This window comes from Sylvia atricapilla, chromosome 2, assembly GCF_009819655.1.
Source record: "Sylvia atricapilla isolate bSylAtr1 chromosome 2, bSylAtr1.pri, whole genome shotgun sequence".
NCBI lineage: Eukaryota > Metazoa > Chordata > Aves > Passeriformes > Sylviidae > Sylvia > Sylvia atricapilla.
This window is the reverse complement of record NC_089141.1, coordinates 34,199,814-34,221,816: the sequence shown is the minus strand read 5'-3', so window position 1 is coordinate 34,221,816 and position 22,003 is coordinate 34,199,814. Positions and strand designations below refer to the sequence as shown.

General features: G+C 39.9%; 1 protein-coding gene across 1 annotated transcript in view; it reads right to left on the bottom strand.

Moving 5' to 3' along the window:
• Positions 1–260: 260 nt before the first annotated feature.
• TYR (tyrosinase) overlaps positions 261–22,003 on the bottom strand; it is a 41,009-nt gene continuing 19,266 nt past the window's right edge. The window contains exons 4-5 of the mRNA XM_066339244.1: positions 4,959–5,140; positions 261–719 (exon numbers count right to left, since the gene is read on the bottom strand). Coding sequence (XP_066195341.1) covers positions 496–719; positions 4,959–5,140 — 406 coding nt within the window. The 3' untranslated portion in view covers positions 261–495. The remainder of the gene's footprint in view (positions 720–4,958; positions 5,141–22,003) is intronic.

Below are 22,003 nucleotides of genomic sequence, written 5' to 3'. Positions count from 1 at the left end.
GAAAATGTGTCTGTGGGACATTCACTCTCCTCAGTCACTAAATATTTTGCTTGCTGAACTAAACTTTCTGCTCTTTTTGCTCTTACATTCAAACACGGAGTGGATGTAGCACCAATTATGCAGACACCTGTCACTTTATCCATGTGCCAAACACATGGGTTGGGCTGCAGAGTTGGACCCTACAGTTGTGAAAAACCAAATAAAAGAAAATTATGCATAAAATCCACCACACAAGTCAGTCTGGTTTCATAGGAGCATTGTTTAATCAAGCTTAGGAAATACACGGTGTTCTTTGGGTGGTGTCATAACTTATATTGGATCTGGGGGATTTTTGTAGGAGTGGATCTGACAAGATGCTACAACACTGGAGATTACAAGAGGTTTGAGACTGCCCATCCTGATTCTGCAGCACACTCCACAAGGTATTTGTAAACATCAATCAAATATTGCATTTTGATTAGCACCTTAGTAACATGACTGAGTTACTGGAGGCCTCTAGAAATTGGACTGGTAAGTTATATTGTTGTAATCTTCACTTTCTATGAGCAAGGGTTGTATCTCTGAAGAAGTTCCTCCTTTTTTCTTCTGGCAGGCTCTGATGAGCCCTGTGAGCACAGCAGAAACAATGCCTCCAAACACAGCTGCTCCCACCAACCAAGCCCAGATTTGACGGGCTTGCTGAAGATAGGGTGTCAAGAAGTCTTGGAAAGACTGAAGGGCTTGAAAAATCAAACAGAAAAAGAAAGATCATTTAACTTGATGCAATGTGTTGTCAGTTTATAGAAGTTTTATAATAGATAATACTGGAAGGCTGAGTATAAAGAGGCAAGAGTGGAAGAAATTGTCTGAGAACCACAAATAGTTTTAAACAAATCTCTTCAGCCCTGATAGTCTCTCAGTCTTCATGTCCAAGGCTGGCACAGAGTTCACTGTCCCCAGTGCTCCTCACAGTTTTGTCAAAACTTCAGACTGTAACCCAAGAAGTTTGATACTGTATGACCAAAGGTCCTGCTAGCTCAGCATCCTTCGGCAGCAATAAGTGAGGCAGAGCACTGGGGAGAGTTTAAGAAAAGGTCGAGTCTATTGCAATGATTTCATAAAATACTCACCCAGTCTTCAAAAATTTGCAGATCAGGGATTTCCTGAACAAGATGTGGTGTAGTTGTGTGGTAATAATCTTTGGAGGATTTTTTTTCTCCTTCCATCATCTTTTCAAGCTGCTCTTTGAACTTTTATCACAGTTTTTAGCAGCAAAAATATTCCTGCCTTAGCTATATATTGAGTGGAGATAAAATCTTCCTTTCACTAATTGTGGACTTGCATTCCACTTCCTTTGACAGTTCATGTGTGGGGAGAGGCAGCAGACAACAATTCTGTGGTCATTCTGCACAAGAAATTCTCTTCCTTTGGTGAATCCAGGGCAGCTTCCCACTGTCAGATGATCAGCTGCCTTCTTGCTTTGTGATATGAATGTGTGTGTCTGTGTCTGTTTTTCTTGCTATGGCTTAATGAGTTATGAAAACCCTGCCATACAGGGCTCTCACTTCACAGCAGAGGCTAGAAAGAAACCTGTTCAAAATGCACCAAACAACGTGCTGGCTTGAATTTGAAAAATAGGAATACTTGTCTGCTTGCACAAAGGAGGATTTGAAATCCACATCTCCCAATTACTGGCTCTAAAGACCATTATTAGCAGTAATTACTATCTAGTCGGGAAAAAGAAAGAGCACCTCTATGGGCACCTTCTTTGGGAACTCCTATGGTGGCTTATTTTTGAATGCTCTTTATGCATCTGGACTGATTTAGATGTACTCAGCCTTATTTAGAATGTTGTACTCCCACAAAGGCTGTAAATGTCTTCCTGTTATCTTGTGTTTTCACTGGTGCCCAGAAAAACCATCTATATGTCCTCTTGGGTCATTGTACTTCCAAGAGTTTGCTGTTACATGCTCTGTGCTCTGAAAAGATGCTGCCTCCCTGGCCTGAGTAAGGGATGTAGCCAGGAAGCTGCCTGATTTGGTGTGACCCCCTGACTACCCTCTGTTAGTATTCCAGGTGGATAGGGATGAGACTGAAGGAGGAAGCCCCAGGGTAGTTTAAAGGGATTTCAGGCCACTGGGGCATTCATTGAGTTAAAGGAGCAGGTGTTCAGTAGTATTGTCCTTGATTCCTTCAGTACTAGGAGAAAATACTGAAAGAAATAGGAAAACTCAACAGATCAATACGTGGCCAAAAGGCTGGTGCCATAGGTGGAATTTTGGGGTTTCTGTCCACAGAGTGTTTTACACAGCACCAGGCCTGCTCATGTTGGATGAGGTACACCTGAGTCAGAGGGAGAAAAGGATTGTGGTCCAGGAATTAGCAAAGCTGATAGAGAAGTCTTTAAACTAGGCATGAAGGGGGAGTGGGATAATTGGTTTCTGCCATTTCTTATGTGTTTGTTGTTCACTGGTTGTGTACCTCTGGGTGTTCAAAATAAATACCTGTGAGACTTTCACAATCAAAACTAGGAAGATGAGCTAGGAGAGACTCAAATTATGGAGTCCCTCAGTCAGCTTTAAGGCACGATTACTTGTCTTTGTAGTGGTGGAAAGTTCACAGCTCCTACAGATTTCATCAGTCTCCTCATTATTACAGCTCAGAAAATCTTTTTTAATGAAAAGGATTTTCAAGTACTGGAACAGGCTTGAGGGAAGCAGTAGAGCCATCGTCCCTGCAAATGTTCCAAACTCATATAGATGTGGTGCGAGGGTATGGTTTAGTTGTGAGGTTGACAGTGCTGGTTTTATGCTTGGACTTCATAATAGTAGAAGTCTTTTCCAATCTAAATGATTCTGTCATTCTATAAAACTTCCTGGTGGCAGAGGAAGATTTTCTGGGGAAAAGTCAAGAGTGCATCTGTAAATTTATCTCTTTTCATTTCTGAAAGAAGGAAAAAATTACAGAAAAAAACCAGTCCAGGTGCTGAAATATAACTCTTGAAACAGCTTCTAACAGAGCAACTTGTTTTGAGAGCTATTGTTAAGTGGTGCAGTTAGTCTTCGAAATCGGTTATTGATGCTAACTCGTGTTCATTTTCAGGCAGCTCTGCAGGTTTTGGTCATTTTACAACTCACAGTTCTCATGCCAGGGAAAGCTGGCTGTCTGCTCCAGCTTCTGCTCAGAGCAGCTCCCTGGTAGCTACACTATGACATGTGTCTTGGAGTCCTGAGGGATGGATTTCCATATGCACTCTCTGAGACCACTTCTGCTTCAGCACTGTCATACATATAAAAATAAATGAAGCTGCAATTAAAACTATGTACTCTTACATAGTGATTTGCTTTGCAGTGGAAAGCAGAGCTACAGGCATCAGTTTTTCCTCAGGGACACAACAATATAATTTGGCATTAAAATGCCATTTTGTCATTGGATTCTTTCCAAGTTTCATTTCTTGTAACCAGTGTCATTATGCTCTGTGTAGTCCTACTTCATATCTCCTAAAGCTGCTGGTAGTGTAACTCAGAACTGCTGCTCCTCACAGAGTCACAGAATCACAGAATTGTCAACTTTGGAGGAGACTTCTAAGGCCATGTAGTCCAACTCTCAACCCAGAACCACCAAAATGACCCCCAAACCATTTTCTTCAAGAACAAAAAGACGGGTTTTGAGAATAGGATGGGACCAGATCTTGTATGCTTATTCCTCATTCTGTCTTGTTCTCTTCCTCTCTCTTGCCTCTTCTTCCCCATCTGGAAGACCTGCAGAAATGCTGCCTTTCTTGACCACCCAGATGTTTGCTACTGCCTTTTTTTCTTTCATAGATTTTTTTCCTACTTGTCCACTACTTCCTGTTTACCAATCACAGACTTTCTCTTCTCCTGAAGAAAAACCTGTATTTATACATTAGAGTGGGAAAATCTGTATCTGTAATTTGAGAGTCCAACCATTTTCCATTTGTAACCAGTTCTTCGCTTCTGATAAGAAATAGCTTAAACTTGCTTCTTCTCAAGATTAACAAGGGGTTGAGCAACATTTGAGGATTATCTGGGTTTTCTGAACAAGGTTAAATTTCCTTCATTTTGTTGATCCTCCAGAATAATTAAGGAACTACTTTCCTTACCTCAGTGTTAAGAACATGGGCAGAATTTAATAGGATTTCCTTTTTCTGAGGACTATGTGCTCCCCTGGAAAAAGGCAAGAGTCCAAGAGGCAACAGAAATTAATTGTTGAATGCTAAGTATTTTACCATTTCCTTCCTTTTGCAGTACAATTTTAGGATTCAGTGTTCCTGAAAATCATGGCATTTGCCACTTTGTCTGAGTTGTACTATTCTAGCAATAATATGAGTTCAGGAAACTAATGTCTTTGATTTAAAAATATGTACTTCTGGTTTGATCTGGCTGTTTCATGAGTTTATATTCCAGCACCTGGATTAAGTCTTTTCTGCTTCTCATTCCCCAGTCTGTCCATACATTCAGGACTTCCCCGTCTCAGGTGCAGAATCTGACACTTCCCTTTTTCTGAACCTTATATGGTTAGTGATTGCCTTGTCCTCTAGTTTGCTGAAGTCTCTCTGCAGGGCCTCTTTGCCTTTGAGAGAGTCAACATCTCATCCCAGTTTTCTGTAGTCTTCAGACTTGCTTAATATCCTTCTCCAGTCCTGTGTCCAAGTAATTTATGAAGATGTTGAAGAGCACAGGACTGAGAATGGAGGCCTGCAGGACCCACTAGTGACAGGTCCTCAGTCTGATGTCACCCCATTCCCTGTAACCCTTTGTGCCTGACCCATAATCCAGTTGCTCACCCATCACATATATAAAACCAGAAATGTGAAAACAAGCAGGTACAATTTGGGACTATATTCAAGAAAAAATCTGGAATTAGAAGGATTTTTTATCTTCTCATATGACAGACATATTCCAGGTTATAGGCAACAAGTTTTACATCTCACCTTTTACCCAAAATTTTAATATTACCTGGTTCCTGCAGATATTCATAGTCATACCCCAGCTCTCTTGAGGGTTTAAAAAATTCTCCATTTCTGTAAAGAGGAATGAAGGGGACCATGTAATTTTCTCGATTGTGCCCAATTGGTGCATTAGCTGCTGGGTATACTTCTAGCATGGGCCTGTGTCTTCTTAACCATCGTTCAAAAATGCTGTGGAAGAAAAAGTATGTTAATTAATGAGGGGGATTAGCAAAAATTTTCTTCTTAAAGATTAAAAGAAAGTGATGGGGGATTTTTTAATGCTGTAGACAGAGTTGCATGTAATGTCTTGTGTTTATGTGTGTGTAATGCCTTCCAAATTTACAAATTTGGGGTTATCCACTTCAGTGCTGAGTTCTTATGTAAGCCTAAAAATAGCAAATGCCTGTGGTGCTGCAAAGAGTCTGAATGTGCTTTTAAATTCCATGAATGTAAATCACTCTCTTTCTGTGCTCAGCAATTCATGTGGTTGTCAGGGATAGAGAGAAATAAATTAAAGACCTCAGTCCTTCCTCCTCACTTCAGAAACATTTGTAGCTAGTTGTGAATGGTCTTGTTTCTAGCTGCTCTGTCCTGTTCCTCTTCCTCTAATTTCTTAGCGGGGCTCAACTCTTTACTTTCAATCCTCAAACCCTTTCTCTGATCCCTTTGTGTTTGTTCACCTGAGTGTGCCAGGTTGGAATAGGGAAGGTGGAATAATGCTGCAGGGCAAGCAGATGCAGAAACCTTCTGCATAAAGAGAGAGGACTCCATATTAAATCAGAAGATACTGGCGAGAGGTAATTATCAACATCAGGCAAAGAGAGGGATCACTGGATTCATTTTTCAGTCGTAAGGGGTAGAAATGATCTAAAGAGACCTGTAAAATGTGCTTTAATAGAGATCTTAGCTCAGCCATTGCTCCTTCCCAGCACTGTAACTGAGCAGAGGACATGGACTTCCCCATTCTCCCCCAGCTGTTCAGGGATTCAGGTTATCTCAGAAGTACAGTCCCTAAATGCAAATGCTCAGGGGTATCAGAATCCCTACAGGTTATCAAAAAATTCTTTCAGTAGATTTCTACCTCTTATTTTTGGGCAGAAATATTGAAAAGCACCATGCATAGCCCACGAAATTAAAGCCCTCTCAGTGCTCATCAAAATACAGGTAGGGCCAAAATCTTGGTTCTCTTTACAGGATCAAAAACTCTAAAAAATGAAAACATGACTGTGATCATACACCTTGTCTACCCTTTACAATGCAGGTACTTATTTTGATTTAAATCTTCATTTTTGTCTCTCCTTCAGTTAATTTCATCAACTCTGTCTGGAAAAAACTTTTATCTGAATAATAATGTTTAGTTGAAACTTTCAGTTGGATAAGTTTAAACAATATGAAGACTTTAGCTGGAGTTATCTCAAGAAAGTTTAAACAGAAACTCTGTAATCTTAGGAGAACAGCCTGAAGAAATTCAGTAGTCACTAAAAAAGACATAGAATATAAAGGAGTAATTTAGCTTGAGGAGGAGTAGGATGTGGAAAGTACTCCAATCTTTTCCCTGCCTGACTTTTACTCACGCCTTGGGTAAAGTGCCCTGATTATCAGAGCCTTCTTTTCCTAGCAGTTGTAGATGGGAGCTGAGATAGCACTTCTCTGCAGGATAAAGTTTTTAGAGGTGCGGAGAGACTCTGGTTGTGGGAACACAGTAATACTTTAAGAAGGCAGAGGTAGAGCTTGGATCAGGTTTTTAATGTCTGGTGATGATCCATACACTAACTTTGGAATGATCATGCTGAGGTACTTCCTGGGGCCTGATTTTTACAAAATGCTGACCAGTCAGAATCTGAAAATCTGAAGGGCTGATGAGCACAAGGTTCAGAGCTGAGAGTCGTAATTTGCCTGAAATGGCTTTTCAAGAAAAGCCCTGAAATGCAGCGTCCTTGGTGCATGAGTTAAATGTTGCTGTTGCATAAGAGCTTTCAATAAGAATCCTTAGGCCAGTAATCTTTCAAGCAGAATGCAAATGCAAAACATTTCCATTGAAATGAACATATGTACTTTTGTATTCCTTCTTTTGGATTCCTTCATTTGCAGTGGGGTTCCCACATGACGTACCAAGCTTTGCTTAGCAGTAGCAGGAGCATTGAGTTGTCTGCCCTTGCAGCTGATCTTTAGATTCATATATGATCATATGCCTCTAAATCCTGATGTGATGCACAAGATGTGTTGCACAATTCATTGAGTTGTTTTCACTATTAACTGGCACAAGATCTTATCATCCCGACTCTCAATGAAATCTCTTTCATTGGACGTATCTGTATGCCACCATAGAAATCTCAGAAACATTTTTTAAAGCTTTAAGAGTCACATTTTCTTTTATTCCCTTCAGAACAGTTTGTCATGTGCATTTATCTTGTAGAAGTATTTGAGGTTTTTTGCTTTTGGGTTTTATTTGACACTTTGAAAGATTAGGATCATATTCTGCTTGCTAATAAAATGATTGGTGAAGTTGTATTTATTATTTCAATTTAAAGGCTCTTTCTCAGCTTGTTCAGTAAGATGGACTCAAACCACTATTTTTCCTTGGCCAGACAATGCATGGTGATTTGTATTTTCAAGAGAGTGTTCATGGATCTTTTTAAAATTTTGCATGAGAAAACGGACTGATTTAGTGTATCAGTAATATTTTTTACATGTACTTAATTTGTTTGTCTGCCTCCTTTTAAGAGGGGCACTGCCATTTCCCTGCCTTACTCATATTTTTGTAAGTTACAGAAGAGGAACCTTACTCTTGCTTTTCAAGAACAGTTTTCCAGCTAAATGCAAGAAAGAAAACTCCAAATTGCATTCAGCTGCAGGTGAAAGCCTATCAACAGGGCACAGCTTCAGCTGTATTTTCATTGTTAAAGTACAAATGGTTCTCCTTGGGCACCGTAAGTCATTTCATATCAGAGAGTTACGTTTTATGACTCCCCAGCCAAGACCGTTAACTCCCTTCATAAATTTTTAAGGAAAACTGGAATTCTAAGGTAGCCTTTGGCTTTTACTGTCAGCCAGGTAGTGACACTGGCACAGTGCTCCTGTCCTTGGGGACTTCATTAAAAATATTTGGGCCAAAAAAGAAGCATATTTGGAGAAAGTAATCACAGTCTCTTTTGTTTCAGAGTACTGTGACCACTGACTCAAACACTGTAGAATACTTTCTTCTTCAAATAAGGTGCTTTCTCCAGCCCTGGATATATTTAAGGCAGTAAGCTTCAAATATTTTCTCTTTCACGCAGGGCTATCCTTTCCTGAAGGCAAAGAGAACACCTCTGAAGAGCTATGATGGATCACTGCAATTCTTCCCTGTGCCTTGGTCTATAGAGACAGTTGTTTAATCTGATAACAGGCATGGGGTTTCCATGACAGAAGGAAATCAGTGTTTCCATCATCAGAGGTTGATCTGCTTACAGCTGACAGAAGTTTTTCTTTTCTTCCCCTAAGCAGTCATGTAAGTTATTTCCCTTTAGTACCTTGAAAATATGTGGTTGTTCCCTGTTCTTTTCCCAAGAGTTACAACCTTGGAAGAGCTTAGGTCTGCAGAAATAATTCTACATGCAGAGAGAAAAAAATGCTGAGGTAATTAGCTGGTCCCTTCATGAGTAACAAAGCTCCTTGTAGAAAAGCCAGGTTTGTGGCAAAGTAGCAGATCTCAACTCCCTAGAATTGTTGGTTATCTTGGCAAACCACTGCTCTTATGTTCTCTTCATATGAACCTCTGCATCCTTCCCTGGACCTGAGAGCCTAACAAAGCAGGACCATGAGGTACGGGCATTTTCATGGCCATTTTATTCCATATTTCCTCCCTTTCTTGATGTAATGTAACTAAAAGTTGACAAAAAGGACATCTAAAGTCTCAGATCAGGGCTCTGCTATATCCAATCCCCATACTAATTCCATGCAAAAAATAAAAAAGGGTCCTGGACATAAGTTTAGTGAGAAGCAGAGAAATCTCTCTGTCTCCTGCAGAAGTCTGGTTGGTTACTTTCCTCCTCAGCTTCTAGACAAAGAGAGCGAGTGGATAAGTAGCTGTTTATATAGCTGGAAGTGATATTTTCCAGAGACAGGGGCTTTTTTGGCATTGCAATTCCAGCTGGACTGGCATCACTCAGGAAATGCTGGCAGTGCTAAGGAAGCAGATGGGATGTGAGAATGGTGGGAAGACAAGGCGGGATAAAGGAAAGAAGAGAAGAACTAACTAAAAGTTGTCAGGAATTTTACTCAGAGGATGGAAATGGAGAGAACCCAGCCTGGGACTACAGCAAAAAACCACAAATCCTTGAGGATGGTAGGTCTACCTAGAAGAGCCACAGGCAATCAAAGCTTAAGAAAGAGAAATTTAAAACATGGAGAATAATGAAATCAAATAGAACTTAGTCTCTTGATAGCTCTAATGCCCTTTGCATTTCTTCAGCAGCAAGCAAAATTGACTTGGAAAGAGTACTTTTTATTTAAAGGCTTTGGGCAGATTAAAAAATAATTCTGTCTAGATTAGAGAAATTACTCTTTGCATCTGGAAGACTTCTTCCTTCTCTTGAAGAAATCAAAGAGCCCAAACTGAATGTCTCAAATAAAAGGCCCAAGAGCTGAAAGAGATTGGAGAATAATTTGAATTTTGAAAGATGCCATGTCTCACATTTAGTGCTCAGAGACGTTCAGTCTCTCTGAAGTGCATTTCCAAAGTAGAAATTATTTTGTAGTGGGTGTAATATCACAGTAATTAGTAGATTATGATAATCAACACCCTATGCAAAGATTATTTTCTATTTAGAGGAAATAGAATTTTAATATTGTAGAATGGATTGAATTTAGAAAACTGTAGATTAAAATAAGGCTCAGGATTATATTTAAATCTTGGAAAAATTGATCATGGAACATGATAAATTCACTGTCACTTGAAGTCTGATTCAGTCATAAGCCATGTTTGATGCAGAAATAGCTAAGGAAGGTAATTACGTCAGAAGGATTCCCAAAAAATCATAAAGGCAAAGAATATTTTTCCTGAATGCTGAAGAATTCTTAGAAACTCTTTCAGGCCTCATTTTACTTTACACAGAATAGGCAGAGAGTAAAAATAACTTACCTAAATTCATACCAGACACACTGTGTGGGAGTGGGACCTCAGCTGTGGGGCAATTTGTGCCCAACTGTGGCACTCCTAAGAGTTAAGTTATACCACTGCAAAGCATGGAATCTTGATTTTATTTAAATTTTTTGCTATATATCTGTATACAGGTCACTGTAACTACTGACAAGCTTAATTCTTGTATCAGCTCTAATAGGTTCCAAAGAATTGGTATGAGGTAAAAAGTAATAATGATGCCCACCTTTTATGCAGATGCTTTGTCAGTTAAAATTTTCATTCAGGGAAAATATACTTTGCTTTTGCAAAACATTGCAGTGTGGTACAGTGAAAATTAAAGCCATCTATAAAAGACATGGATATATCACTTCTATTTAACTGTGTATAAATAGACTCAAGTATTTTCTTTGTTCTGTTCTAGACATATCAGGTTATACAAAATGAAATTAAATGAGCCATAGCAGAAAATTAATTAAAAAACCCAAACAAACAAACCCATCTTGGTTTAACGAGTGGTAGGAAAATAGAATTGATTTGAGGATGATTAAAAAAGGCCACCAATATATATTTTCTTAAGGAAAATATGAATTCATATTATTTTATGAATAATATATGGAAAGGGATTATAAGTAATGAAAGGATGAGCCAAGAAATAACTGAGTTTATGCTGCCAGTGGGAAATACCAGGCAGAGTATAAAAGCACTGCTGTATGTAGGCTGGATTCCTTCCTACTGTTCCAGATAGTGCTGTGCACTCTGAAAAGATGCTGCCCACAGGAAGGAAATCTTAAAAATAAGTAGAGTAAAAAAAATAAGAGAAAGTAGAGTGGAAAAAAAAAAAACGAACAGTAAAATAAAAATAAGAGTAGGCATTTTTCTTTATCATTTTGCAAAGTGTCCCTTCTAAGGGCCATTTCCCAAGTATGCTACCACAGTCATGAGCAGAGGTACTCTGACTGAGTGTAAGAGGGGAAAACAGACCTTAAATATACATTTCCAAGATTGAGGCACCTCAAAGCCACTGGTTCATGGTGTAAACCTAATGTCCCTTCAGCAATATTTAACAGAAAAAATTAATCCAGTGTGTTCTACCTTGCAATGAAGGACAGCTGGAGAGAGGTGAAGAGGGAAAGAGAGGATTCAGTTCCTCTCTATGAGTTTCTGTCACACAACAAGGAACAAGAGTGGCATTGCAGGTATGCCCAGTGGGAGAACTACAATCAGCTTATGGTGAAGGCTCATGGTCACTCTGAGTCCTTTGCACTACAGGGGACACAGTACGGATTTCCTCTTGCCTCTTGGTCCTCATTTTCCTTGTAAGGAAAAATGTACCAGGTCAAAATGACTTGAAGCAACATTGAAAAACAAAGGGCACAATTTCAATACTGAGCCTGCACTCAGTATTGACCATTCAGCTGCTAGACAGCTGCTTTCTAAGCCACTAATAAATTTGTCCAGCTCAAACCCAAAGCCATGTCCTTTGTTGACCAGGTTTGACATGGAGATTTTGATTCCTCATCTCCAATTGTGAGACTGAGGTGAGGTCAGATTGACTGTGCCAGAAGGAATACAGAACATTCTTGCTTAGAGCTCACTTTTACAATTTATTTTAGTATCATGAGATCTGACATGCTGTAGAAGAAATCTGGCAAGTAACATATATTTGCATTTGGAAAGAAAAGAAAAAGGAAATAAATTAAACAAAGCTGAAATGCCAGCCCAAGGACTGTGATTACACAGTAGTCATCATTTTAAAAGTTGGCACTAGTCAGCTGGTATTGCAAAGTCACCTCAGGTAATTCCCATCCCAAGCATTTGGTAGAAAGATCGGTGCTTCAGTCCTGGAAAAGGTGCTGATGCTGAGGCTGTAAAGTCAAGGCACTGTACTGTTTGCCAATGTCTGCAGTTATACTGCAGTATTCTTTTTTGTTCTTTTTGTTTTAAGTTGGCTGAAGATACTATAGGGACTCTCAGGGAGGTTGCAAACAAATTACACCATCATAATGCAAGGGTCTGATTAAAAATTAAGATGCTGCCCTCAATTACTGTGAAAAACCATCCAAAGCCTTTGAGGCTGTGTCCCCCACTGGTGACTCACTGTTGAGGATTGCCCTGGGTTACACTGCTTATTCTCTCCAGTCCTAGCTGCTGGAGAACATCCAGGGGCCTCCACCATCTATTCCAAGCTGCAGCATGCAGCAAGGACCTTTGCACAGCTTTGCCTCTTCCGCAAATCCTCTCAGTACCTCTGTGAAGTTACTCTTATGCTAGTGCCTGGGCCAGCCGGCAGAGACAGCCGTGCAGGCATGCATGTGTGTGCCTGCTTGTCGGTGAGGCTGCTGCAGACTGGGGGCTTGGGTGAGTGGCTACACTGGGTGCCTAAGGCCAGTAACTGGGGAATCCAGGCTGTGCGTGTATACATCTCTAAATGTTTGCATATTTTCCCATAACAGGCTTTCATCATGGTCAGCTAAACAGGTAAATTCGATGAGGCTATTGGTGCCATTGGAATTTTGTGTGAGTGCTGCATTTTTTGTGTTGATCTGCATATCTGGTCAAGCATGTTTGTATATATGCATGACCATATATGTATATATGCATATATATACAAGTAGTGTGTGTGTGTGTATGTGTGAGGTTGGGAATACATGCTCAACCTCAGTAGTGGCTGCACCCAAGAACATGAAGCTATGGTAGCCATACCAGCTTGGGCTTCTAGATTCCACATAATGCTGTGCTTCTGATGTTTTTTTCTCAGAGCATGTATTCCCCATGTAGATCAATTATATACATCTGAATATGAATATCCATTTTCAGCAAAGGTCTGGCCTACTTCATTTTTTCCCTTTACTTCACCTTCTGAACTAAAAGTGGGTTTTTTTTTTTGTTGACTTGAGTGGAATAGACCACCTGAAATGTGGAGCCAAATGTGCAGATGACATAAAGCCCCTTCCTTATTCAGCAAGACTGATATTGGTTGCAGGCTGTCTCGTAAAGTACCATTCTCTGAGTGAGGTATAACAACATACCACAAGATGATGACACCTTCCCAGCTACTACAAAGTACCACCAGAGTTGGGGAGCCATATTGCACCTGAGGATCTTGGCCCTGCTCTGCTTCATGGATCTCATTGTAAGCATTTAATCTCCTTTGTTCTCACTGCACAAATTGGATGTCTGGAAAATGTCAAATAAAAGAAACGAGATGGAAGGAATTGACAAGGGTGTAATCCCATGCAACCAATCCCACCTAAGAGAAAGCTGATGTCACTTTGCCCATGTCCCACTTTCTTGAAAACCTCAAGGTTACAGCAGCTGCTGCATTCAAAGAATCATAGAATATCCTCAGTTGGAAGGGACACTGTGTCCAGCTCCTGGCCCTGCACAGGACATCCCCAAGAGTCGCACCATGTGCCTGAGAATGTTGTCCAAACGCTTCTTGAACTCTGTCAGGCTGGTTGCTGGGGAGCCTGTTCAGTGCCCAACCACCTTCTGGGTGAAGAACCTTTCCCCAAACTAGGCAATTGTTTTCTGAGCTTCTCCTTTTTGGACCTAGATCTCCCCTGACACAGTTCCATGCCATTTATGAGTTTTTAACATTTCCTCTACCAATGTGATTTAAAACTTTTTCCTCTTATCTATCTAACACCCTCAACATGTCTGTAGGACTAATGAAGGGTCTTCAGACTTTCCATCTGAAACTTTTCAAATAACTTGAGCTTCCATAGCTATTCGGAGAAGATGAGGTTGGATCTCTCATTGCTGCTTTGCATGCTCATTTTGCTGCAGAGGGCTATATAGTTTCCCCTCATTGCTCCAACAATCATGTGGTCCTCCAAGGGTTTCTCTCCTAGAATAAAAAAATTTCAGCAGCTCCTCAAGCCTCTCTTGTGAAAAGAAGCTGCTTAAGTACTGGAATCCTGCAGAGAATTCAGATAAAATGATCCCGAGCAGACTTCACTGCTCTCTGTTCCTCTCTCAGAGAGGGTTGCTGAAGTCATGCAGTTCTATTCCCCATTCGCTATCACAATATCCTTTGGTTACATTGCAAACTGCTTAACCCTTCCCAGGAAAGTCATGTACATGCCTGAGACTTCAATTCCACTGCATATAAGTGAGGGCTCCCCTGCCTCAAAGCTTAACATGCGGAGCAGTACTGTAGCCTACTTTCCCAGTAAAGAAACCTTACTGAAATGTTAGTGGTCTTTGCCATGTCAGAAAGCTGGGTAGAGTGAAACAAGTGCTGAGCCCAACTTTGATCAGTTGTTGGTATATTGCCATGTAAAGAGCTTTATTTCTACTAAAGAGGAAGATAATGGATAAGCTAGAGCTTGACTCTAAAGACAAGAGCTGAGCATTGGAAAAAAATGTTATGGAATCTGTGCAGAGGAACGCCCATATTCTCTAGCATAGGACTAGGTAATGCCTTAGCCTAACCCAGTTATTGGCAAATCAATCTAATTCATGTGGGAGTTTATTCTGTACCTCTGCTAGAAAAAATGGGTTTAAGTGAGAATTAACTGCACTGACATTCTGTCAGATATCTGATTTAAACTCTGTTGCTTTTCTTAGTCAGGTCAGCCTTTGTTTAACACCAATAAAAGATGTAAATTACTTTTCTGAGGTTCAGGAGAGAAATACTCGTTCCTTAAATAGTTTTAATCATGTATGCTGTTTCACCCCTTACTGAGAAGCTGGAGCAATGCTTGGCTAGAGATATTTATTTTCCATTCAGATTTAGGTCTGCAATACTGTCCAAAACTGCAAAGCCCAAATTATAGATGAGAATAATGGGGTGTCCTGTGTGCTTTGTAAATAAGGAAATACAAATGCAACCATGTGCTATACTGAAAACAGAAGTTAACATTTGATGGAATGTATATCCTGTGTTAAATTTCTCAGATTCATTTTTGCCCTGGTTTGTTGCTAACACAAAAACATCACTTGAAGTCAGAGATAGAAAAAATGCCAGCTGCACCAAAGTTTAATAACTACTTTTCCCTGAAGAGAAAGATAATAAGCAGATTAAAATGGTCTGCTGTGGAGGTAGCTGGACTGATACTATGAAACCTGCTTTTGTGCTCTGCAATTCAGTTCTTTTGAGACTTAAAGATTGTCATTATTGAGGTTCACAAGGGCATGCAATACATAAATCACACCCATGGAAGTGAAGTGATAATTTCTTTTGATGAATAGGAGGTAGCTACATGTGGGTGAGAAAAGTACCATGTTTTCTTGTGATTTTTTACAGTTTGAACAATTACATCAGCTGTTATTGCAAAAGTGCTGCAGGAAAGAAAGGCTAGCTGTCTGCATCAGAGCTAATTTTTCTTGCTGTGCCACAGAAAGCTTCCTCCTCCTCCTCCAGCATTAAGAGAATAGGTGAAGGCTAACCATGCAGCTCTTGTGAACTTCCAGGGCAGCATAACTTTTCTTTTTAAAAACCTGCAATTGTTTGCAAAATATGTGGTGTACAAACTGATCCATTCAAGAATTTTGTTGGCTGAACTAAAATCTTGCAGTAAGACTGATATGAAACCTGCACTTTAAATGGGACTGTTTGAACTGAATCTGCTATATAATTGACTTTTATGAACAGAATGGATCATTACAGACATCTAGCCTGAATAAATGACATGGCAGGTGAGATTGCCAACCGCTGTATTTCACATATGATCCAGAAGACTCTTTAACCTTTCTCTGCTCATTCTGCTAAAGTGAGGTGGAGCAGCAGAACTATAGGTTCTATGTATGCTTAACCAATAAAAAGAATATTTATCTCCAGAGCCTGATCCTTGTCCTTATATCTCTCTACATCTGCCACTGTATGGTCTATCTGTGGATATCCAGAGGACTTACTTAAGGTTACTTTAAATGCAGGTGCACCCTCAAGTGTATTATATATATTCAGTCCCACTCTGTCCACTGGAGGAAAGATGCTCTAAATCGGCACTCCTTCACTTTTGCCCCTAGGCATGGTACGTGTTAGATGAGAGGTGATGTGACCCTCCAAGGCTGTCCCTGCATCCCTTTGGGTACTTTGCAATTGCAACTGCTGAGGCTTACTGAAGTAGATGTTGGAGCCCAGTTCAGTATCCTGGTCTATGATTTGCCTTTCAGCCCCAGGCGCAGTGGTATCAGAGTAGAGATACTGGGGAGCTGTTTCTCAGCAACACCCCATCCCACTTACACTCTGCTTTCCATGGATATATTTATGTGGTATTTCGCAGTCGATGTGAACTCACTCTGCCCACATACTGAGCCCACTTTGGGTGAGTCAGCTCCATCAAACAAGCTGAGTAGCTCTGGTTAACATGCTATAAAGCCTGAGAGGTTAGGAGGGAAAGGTTAGCAGCTCTGCTGGGTGCCAAGAGAGGGCTTGTGGTAATAGAGGGAGCAGGTGTCCTCCTGCACATTTGTAGACATCCCTAAGTGGAAACAAAATTAAAAATGTAGAAATTTCCTTTCTAAGAACTTCCATGCTCAAGTTTCCACCCGCTTTCTGTACTTATCTGCTCTGTATCTCATACTTTTTGTAGGAGTTTGTGTGTGCCAATAAAACTTGTGACCAAAGTCATTCCTGGCCCACCCTCATCTCAAATATTCTGTTGGAGAGCAGTTTTTTTTTTCCGCTCTAAGTCTGTTGTGATAGAACAGAGCTGCTTTCTATGCACAGGAGTTGCTGTAACATGGTGACTTTTTTTAAATATCAGGGAAGGGTGAGAGCTGGACTACCTGGCTGCTGTGCCACCAGAGCCTGCTGGTGGGATGTAGCTGTGCTTGCTGATCAGAGCTCTCTTCCCAGGATATTTCTAACGGCAACCTCTTGACCTGCATTTGTCTAATAGATGTCAAGTGCCTCCAAGCTGTAACTCATTCAGGTCCAAAAAAATATGACTTCTAGCCTGTGTCGTTTGCAAATGTAACCTCAAAAAGTAGTGATAGCCTTGCTGTGCCCATATCAAGGAATAAAATTAATCATACAATTTGTGTTTATAAAGTGATTTTTCAATTTTTAGACTGCTTTATTATTAGCTGATATATTATTGTACTACAATTTCTATATCAGCTACATCTCAGTCAAAAGTTTTGATATCTTTAAGGTTTTTATACCAAAGGGAGAAAATAACTCCTTGGCCTCATGATTTATCTGTGTTGTCACCCACTGGAGGCATTTCAGGGTAAAGAATCACTCTTATTTCATGTATTAAACAAGTCTGGAAACATGGCATTGTCTAACAAGAGTTTCTGGTAATTCTTTTTGAATACATTCCTCCAAATGTTCCAAATCCTTGAAGCAAATAGTTTTTAACTTTTAAAATAAGTTCTTGTTTCCTGTCAACATTTCAAAACAAGAGAACAACTTGTTTTTTGCTTGTGCCATTTTTTAGTCATTTTTTAGTTTAAAAACCCTGAGATGACATTCAAGAGAAAATGAAAATGTTCTGTTTCAAAAACAGAGTAAAAATAAGGAGCTTTTATTTTGACATCTCCTGGGAGTGAAAATCAAATTTTCTCATGTTAAAGCATTTTTTGCAACAAAATCACTTTTGCCACTTTTGCCATAGTGCTTTTTTTTTTTTTTTTTTTTTTTTTTTTAAGTGTAAGACAGCGTTGGCATTACAGCGAGTATATTGAATCCATGGAGACTGAAAGTGTCCATAAAGCTGGCTGGTAGAAAGGGGTGCTGCTGGTGGGAATGGGGTGGACATCAGGAATGTCTAGCTGTGTCTTGTCTTTGCTCTTTCATGCAACAGTAAATGAAGCAATTGTTACCTCCTGTCTCTGATACCTGAGAGCCACAGTCAGAGGTTAAGGATATGCCAGGTGCTGCACAGATCAGTGCAATGAGATAGTCCCTTAATGACAGCGCTTAAAACATGCACACAGGACAAGACACAACCGAGAGATGCAAATAGATAGGAGGAGGAGGAGGCACTCATACACTTGGACTGCAATAGTCCACTCATTAAGGAGGAGTATGGAGGGATTTGTCTGAATGCCAAAAAAGGTGTACAATAGAGATTGTTATCATGAACATTTTGAAGGGGGACATGAGTTCCTTAACAATGATTTGTGGTTGAGCAGTGAAGAACCTTCTCAACAGAAACCAGTTGATCTGATGTGAAGAGAACAAAGAAGCAGCAGAAAGGTCTGGACAGAGAAGAACACTTGGACTTAAGAAAAGCGTGGAGGTAATGTGATGGCGGTTGAAGCAGTATTCTGAGCTGTGCAGTTATTTATGATAGCTGGAGGAAACAGGTCTTGTAATGATGGCATCACTAGAACTGGTAATCTGGATCTAGCTCTAGACTAACTTGCAAATAGTCTAACAAATAGTAGACTTCAGAGAGGTGAGTGAGTGATACCCTACACATCTGTTGTGTGTCTTCAGAAAATTATTTCTAAATTGCTTGTTCTAAAACCAAGGCCTTTGGAAGTCATCCACGTTATTGTAATAAATCCTGCCCATTGCTGCAGAACCTAAGAACAAGATGAGCACTGAGGCCCCATTGCATTAGCTGCTGCATAGTTATAAAGTTGTAAAGAGATCTTTAATGACAACTTCTATTCCTTGTTGCTCTGTGGTTTTCATAGGGAAATTGTTGGTTTGGTGTGTGTAAATCCAGAGTTATAGAGGTATGAAATAAATGAGAACAAAGCTGAAATATTCAAAGCAGAGAAGTGCAGGGAGAGCAGATGAAGATAGTAAATGCCTCTAGAGATTAAACCTTTGAAAGATCCAACAGAGAGGAAAGAGTTCCTTCTCAGAGCACAGAAAACACCCGTTATCTCAAGTGCGGCTGTGGGCTTGTGCCTCCACGGCTTGTGCAGCTGCTCCTTACAGCTTGAGTGGGTTGACTCCCTTGTTATTCCCTTGTACTGACTGTAGAGCATATCTGAATAGTAGAAAGATTTGCAGTTAAGAGAAATGCTTCAGAGGGCTAGAAAAGCTCTTGTTTTTGCTGAATGTATATTTTGTTGTGTCTTTTTCCTTTTAATTTTTTTAAAGCCATTAAAATAACAATTAATAATTTTGAGGTTAGTCACCTGCTTTTACCAAGCACCAAGATTTGATCCCTACATCTTCTAGCAAATAAGAAGGCAAGGAGCCTGATTAATCATTGCTAAGATATCTGTTGCCTGGGTACCTTCATACATCTGCACTACTGAGAGGGAATGACTTTAAAAAAAAAAGAAAGTGTTTATAAGCCAATGCTTTCTTTTTTCACCTGAGGGATCTCAACTGCACCTCTGCTTCATCTATCCCTTGCTCTTTTTGTGCATCAGGCCTGGGCAGGGAAGGTGAGGGACAGCAGATGGTAGGCTGACTGTTGCTCTGTTTAGAAAGCAGCTCCTAACATTTGGCTCACACCTGTCAGCAGACTCCGTATACACTTGTTTATCCTCCTCTGTACCATATGTTTCCACGCAAAATCAGTTCCAATGATCTATTGCCTTATTGCTATCACTCCTATTATGGTTCTAGCTGAGCATTTCACAGTCATTAATGCATTTACCCTGACAGCATCCCTGCTGCGTAGGCATCTAATATCACCCACTATCCAGATGGGTTAGCTCAAGCTCAGATCCACAGCTCCTCAAAAGCCACATTGATATCTATGGGAAGGAAGCACATCTCCAGGGGATGGAAGTTTGGGAGAGCAAGATGCATGCTGGGTTTCACCCAAAGAATTTGTGGTGGACTGAGGAAATTCCTCTGTGGGATCCTACTTGGATGCCCAAAGTGCTGGACCATTCTTGATTTCCTGATACAGAGCTGCTCCCTGCCTCTGCAAACCCAACAGAGCTGTGGTTGCTGTTGTCATCAGACGACATAGCTGAAAAGTTAGTTAAAATCCCATTGGCCCAATGTAGTGATAGCAGTCAGCTCAAAAGTATTCTGCCCAAATGAGAAAAGTTGATAAGGACCAAAAAATATGCTCCTGCTGCTCTGGAGACTGTGTCCCACTTCCTCTACTCTTTGTATTCTTACTTGCCTCTCAGAAAAGAATTTCTTTGCAGCCCTCCAAGTCTACGTAGGAGAGGAACAGGGTTTTCTAAAATGTACTGTATGTACCTATCCATCACCTACTTATTAATTATAACTAAAAACATTATTAATCTGTCACAGATAGGGCTGCTAAGTAACCTGAATCAGGCTAATGCATTTCTGTCACCTACACAAAAGGCAGCATTATTCTCAGATTTTCCATCTGTGTGTACTAAGGCCCGCATCCACAGCAGCTGCAGAGCACTGGTGATGCCTTTCTGCCACAGATGGGATGAGGTTGCATCATGCATATCTCTATTGCCTCCAGAGAGCCTGTGCAGTGGTTTATTTCCTCAACACTAGTACAGATTTAATGAGGTTATCTTTTGCAAATAATTCTGCCTTTTAAGATGGATAAAAACTACAGTTATGAGAATTATTTCCAGGGACTCATAATGACTGTGTCTTCAATTTGACTGTGGAAAGGGTCAGAAAGAGGACCAAGGTGCTGTTTAAACCCTGCAATCAGTAGGAGCCAAGAGGTGCATGGGTCTCCTGCAAGTCAATATCTAAGTAAAGCAATTCTTTTGATAGAGAACAACATATTTTTTTCTCTTCTGTGTTCCTTTTCTCTGAATATTCAATTGATCCATTCTTTTTAATTGCCTAGATGTTGGAAAGTTAATTTCCAGGCACCAACTTGAGATTAGTAACCACACTCGAAACCCTCATCCTGTGAAACAGTCAATGCATGGATATGCTAAATCACAGCTAAGCTGCACTGGGTAACTTTTAAAATGTCCTCAAAAAAAGCTTTCCTCATAAAAGATTTTCAAAACTGACACCTCCAGAAGACTAATTATACCCTACGATTCGAGGAGCAGAAGACATGTAGGTCAGCCATTGAAGGAACTATTCCACTGATGCCTGGGTGATCTGCTAAGACTTGATGCCCTATTTCTGGACGGGAAAAATATGAGGAATATAATCAGTATGCCCATTAAATATATAATCTATCTGTTATATATATATAATTTTTAAATTGGATATAAATGGTAATTTTTTCAGTCCTCTTATATTTTAGATATATATGAGGAGAAAAAGCCCAACTTCAATTTTGTCTTTTTTCATCTACTAACTTTTTGGTTAAATAAGATAAAGTTTTACCTAAGGGTGAACTGCCTCAGACTGCAAGAAGATGCTTGCAAGATGTAATCTGCATCTCTCCTATGCTGCATGTCTCAGTGGCCCAAATGAAGAAACGTTTTGGTGTTCATCTCAATAGGCACTTCTACTGCATGCAGGCTGATTCTTAGATGGTAGGTTTCTGAGCATGCAGATGTATGGATATTTGTACAGGGTAATAGTTTGGGATTTTTTGTCCTAAGCAATGTGGTATTCAAGTAACATTCAGTGGAGAAAAAGCAAAAAAAATGGATAAGAAAATACAAACTGCTCCAGAACAACTGCTATTTGTGTGGTTTTACAGGTTTTTTTTTTTTTTTTTTTCCCTTTTTTTTTTTTTTTCCCCTTTTTGGTTGCTCTTTAGTCATCACAATTCGGTTTAAATGCAGTCCAGAGTAAATTGTTTGTAGCCATTCACATGTAGTATAGTGACACAGAAATGAAATCTTGGAATGCTGCCCTTAATGTAGCATTTTTACCAGTTTCTGGCAAAACTGTGCTCTCCTATCCTTTCTTATTAATAAACATGATATCTGTTTCCTCTTCTTTCATTCTGCACAGCTGTACTCTCCTCTTTCATCAAGAGGCAGTCACAATTTTGTTTGTCACACTTAAATATGATTTTTTTTCTTCTTCATTTATGAATAGCGGGCTTGGATTTTCCTTATGGAATAGAAATTAAAACAGCCCTGACATTTAGAATGTAAAGGAATTGCTCCAAATGATTATAGTCGTGTTAAAATGAGTCACT